At 60.7% G+C, this 1120-nt stretch overlaps 1 protein-coding gene across 1 annotated transcript in view; it reads right to left on the bottom strand.

Moving 5' to 3' along the window:
• Positions 1-122, bottom strand: part of IL11RA (interleukin 11 receptor, alpha) — a 4959-nt gene extending 4837 nt beyond the window's left edge. The window contains exon 1 of the mRNA XM_009699619.1: positions 23-122. Within this exon, the coding sequence (XP_009697921.1) occupies positions 23-122 (100 nt within the window). The remainder of the gene's footprint in view (positions 1-22) is intronic.
• Between the last annotated feature and the right edge of the window lie 998 nt (positions 123-1120).

Here is a 1120-nt window from a genome sequence, read left to right as displayed (position 1 = left end):
TGGGGGGGGGGGGGGGGCTCACCTTCCTCTCCCCAGCCCTCAGGGATGGCAAGGGAGGCTGATGCCAGGGTTGCCGCGAGGAGAACCATCACCCTGCCCAGGCCTGGGATGGGACTGCGCATCTGGAGGAGGCAGAGTGGGGAGGGAGAGGGGGTTATCCCCTGGAATGGGGTGGTCTGCAGGGTCCACCGCCCAGAATAAAACGATATAATTTGACTTCTCCCCTCATGCTGCACGTGGTTACGGTGACAGCACGGGAACCGTACTGCCGGGGCAGCTGGCAGGTCTGTGCCACTGTCACAGCCGGTCCCTGGCTGCTGAGGAGTCCCCACGCCGGGAGTGGGGATGCAAAGGGCAAACACTGACCAGGAGCTCAAGACTGCGTGGGTTGGCAGGATTAAGGGCTCTTTGCCATTGCAGTCCTGTGCTGGGAGCCCTGGCTCGCTCCCAGTCCCAGGGTAGTCCAGAGATCTGTACCAGTGCAGCTGGAGTGGGAAGAGACTGAGGAGAAATTCCGGCCTCTATTTACGTGGCAAGAGACAGCAGTTAGATCTGAACAGGCTCACAGGGCCAGGGAGAGCAGGTGTGTGACAGCTCCGGCCATACCGAGTGGGGATGGCTGGGGGTCCCGTACCACTGCCCGTCCCTGCACCCGCTGCAGGGCTGGTACACGCAGGTCTGTACCTTCTGGGCCATTTGGGGTCTCTAGACCCAGGGAGCACAGCCCTGAAATTCCTTCCTCCCACTCAGAGATCACCAGTGGGTCTGGGGTGAGAAGCACAGGGGATGATGAGTCAGGGACGTGCACCCAGCTCTCCATGGGTCACCCACAGCCACAGATCAGGGTCTCCCCACCATAGCGCAGCCAGCATCACCCTGTCTATATCAACCAGCATCACCCTGTCCATCACAGCCAGCATCGCTGTAAGGCATCCATTCCAGCCTGTATTGTCCTGCACGCACCAGCCAGCATCACCCTGTTCATCCTAGCCAGTGTCACCCTGCCCATCCCAGCCAGCATCACCCTGTCTGTTGCCAGCCAGCATCACCTCAGGGCATCCATGCTGGCCAGCATCATGCCATCCATACCAGCAGTGTCACACTGTCTCTATCAGCCAGC

This window comes from Cariama cristata, unplaced genomic scaffold, assembly GCF_000690535.1.
Source record: "Cariama cristata isolate BGI_N322 unplaced genomic scaffold, ASM69053v1 scaffold20134, whole genome shotgun sequence".
NCBI classification, from domain to species: Eukaryota; Metazoa; Chordata; class Aves; order Cariamiformes; family Cariamidae; genus Cariama; species Cariama cristata.
This window is presented reverse-complemented; position numbering and strand designations above follow the sequence as displayed.